This window comes from Antrostomus carolinensis, unplaced genomic scaffold, assembly GCF_000700745.2.
Source record: "Antrostomus carolinensis isolate BGI_N321 unplaced genomic scaffold, ASM70074v2 scaffold50277, whole genome shotgun sequence".
Taxonomy (NCBI): Eukaryota; Metazoa; Chordata; class Aves; order Caprimulgiformes; family Caprimulgidae; genus Antrostomus; species Antrostomus carolinensis.
Window position 1 is genome coordinate 1 of NW_010330508.1, and position 921 is coordinate 921.

Here is a 921-nt window from a genome sequence, read left to right on the forward strand (position 1 = left end):
TCTGGGGAGTGGGAAGGGACAGGGGGACCCACAGGGTCAGCTGAAGTGCAGCTCCGGGTTGGGCTCAGGGGCTCTGCCGGGTGGTGGAGGGGGTGCACGGAGCTGCGGAGAGAGAAGTGGTGCCAACACGCTGACACCACTCACCCCCCTTCACACCCCCCAAAGCACAGGGGTGACGCTGTCCCCTGTTACAGGAGGTCTGGGGGAACACAGCATCGCTGTGATGGGGTTTACCGGACGGAGACGGGTGGCTGCCAGGTCTGGAGAGCTCTGCCCACTGCCCATGCCATCCTGTCTGCAGCCTGGAATCACAGCATCATAAAATCACAGAATGGTCTGGGTTGGAAGGGACATTAAAACTTATCCAGTTCCAACCCCCCTGCCATCAGCAGGGACACCTTCCACTAGACCAGGTTGCTCAAAGCCTCATCAAACCTGTCCTTGAACTCTTCCAGGGAGGAGGCATCCACAGCTTCTCTGGGCAACCTGGGCCAGTGTCTCACCACCTTCTGGGTGAAAAATTTCATCCCAATATGCAACCTAAAGCTCCTCTCTCTGAGTTTCAAACCATTTCCTCTTGTCCTGTCACTATCTGCCCATGTACAAAGTCTCTCTCCCTCCTGTTTCTAAGCTCCCTTCAGGTACTGGAAGGCCACAATGAGGTCTCAGAGTTTTCTCTTCTCCAAGCTGGACAAGCCCATCTCCCTGAGCCCAGCAGCTCAGCCCATCTCTCCGCTCACCTTCCAGCCCCATTCCCAGCACTCACCTTCCAGTGTTTCGGGACTGGGGCTTGGGGCCAGGCTGGCCCCAGGCATGAGACCGGGAGGGGAGAAGGGTGGTGGGGACGGCGATGGCAGCTCCTGGGAAGACACAGCCAAGAGAGGTGGGAACAGCAGGAAAAGGGGCTCCCCCCCAGCAGCC

General features: G+C 58.5%; 1 protein-coding gene across 1 annotated transcript in view; it reads right to left on the reverse strand.

Annotated features, from left to right (window-relative positions):
- Window positions 1–36: 36 nt before the first annotated feature.
- The window catches only part of LOC114818798 (F-BAR and double SH3 domains protein 1-like), a gene marked incomplete at its 5' end in the record, with an annotated part of 1,688 nt that continues 803 nt past the window's right edge, over window positions 37–921 (reverse strand). The window contains 4 exons of the mRNA XM_029086188.1: window positions 37–102; window positions 235–295; window positions 399–404; window positions 763–860. Coding sequence (XP_028942021.1) covers window positions 37–102; window positions 235–295; window positions 399–404; window positions 763–860 — 231 coding nt within the window. The remainder of the gene's footprint in view (window positions 103–234; window positions 296–398; window positions 405–762; window positions 861–921) is intronic.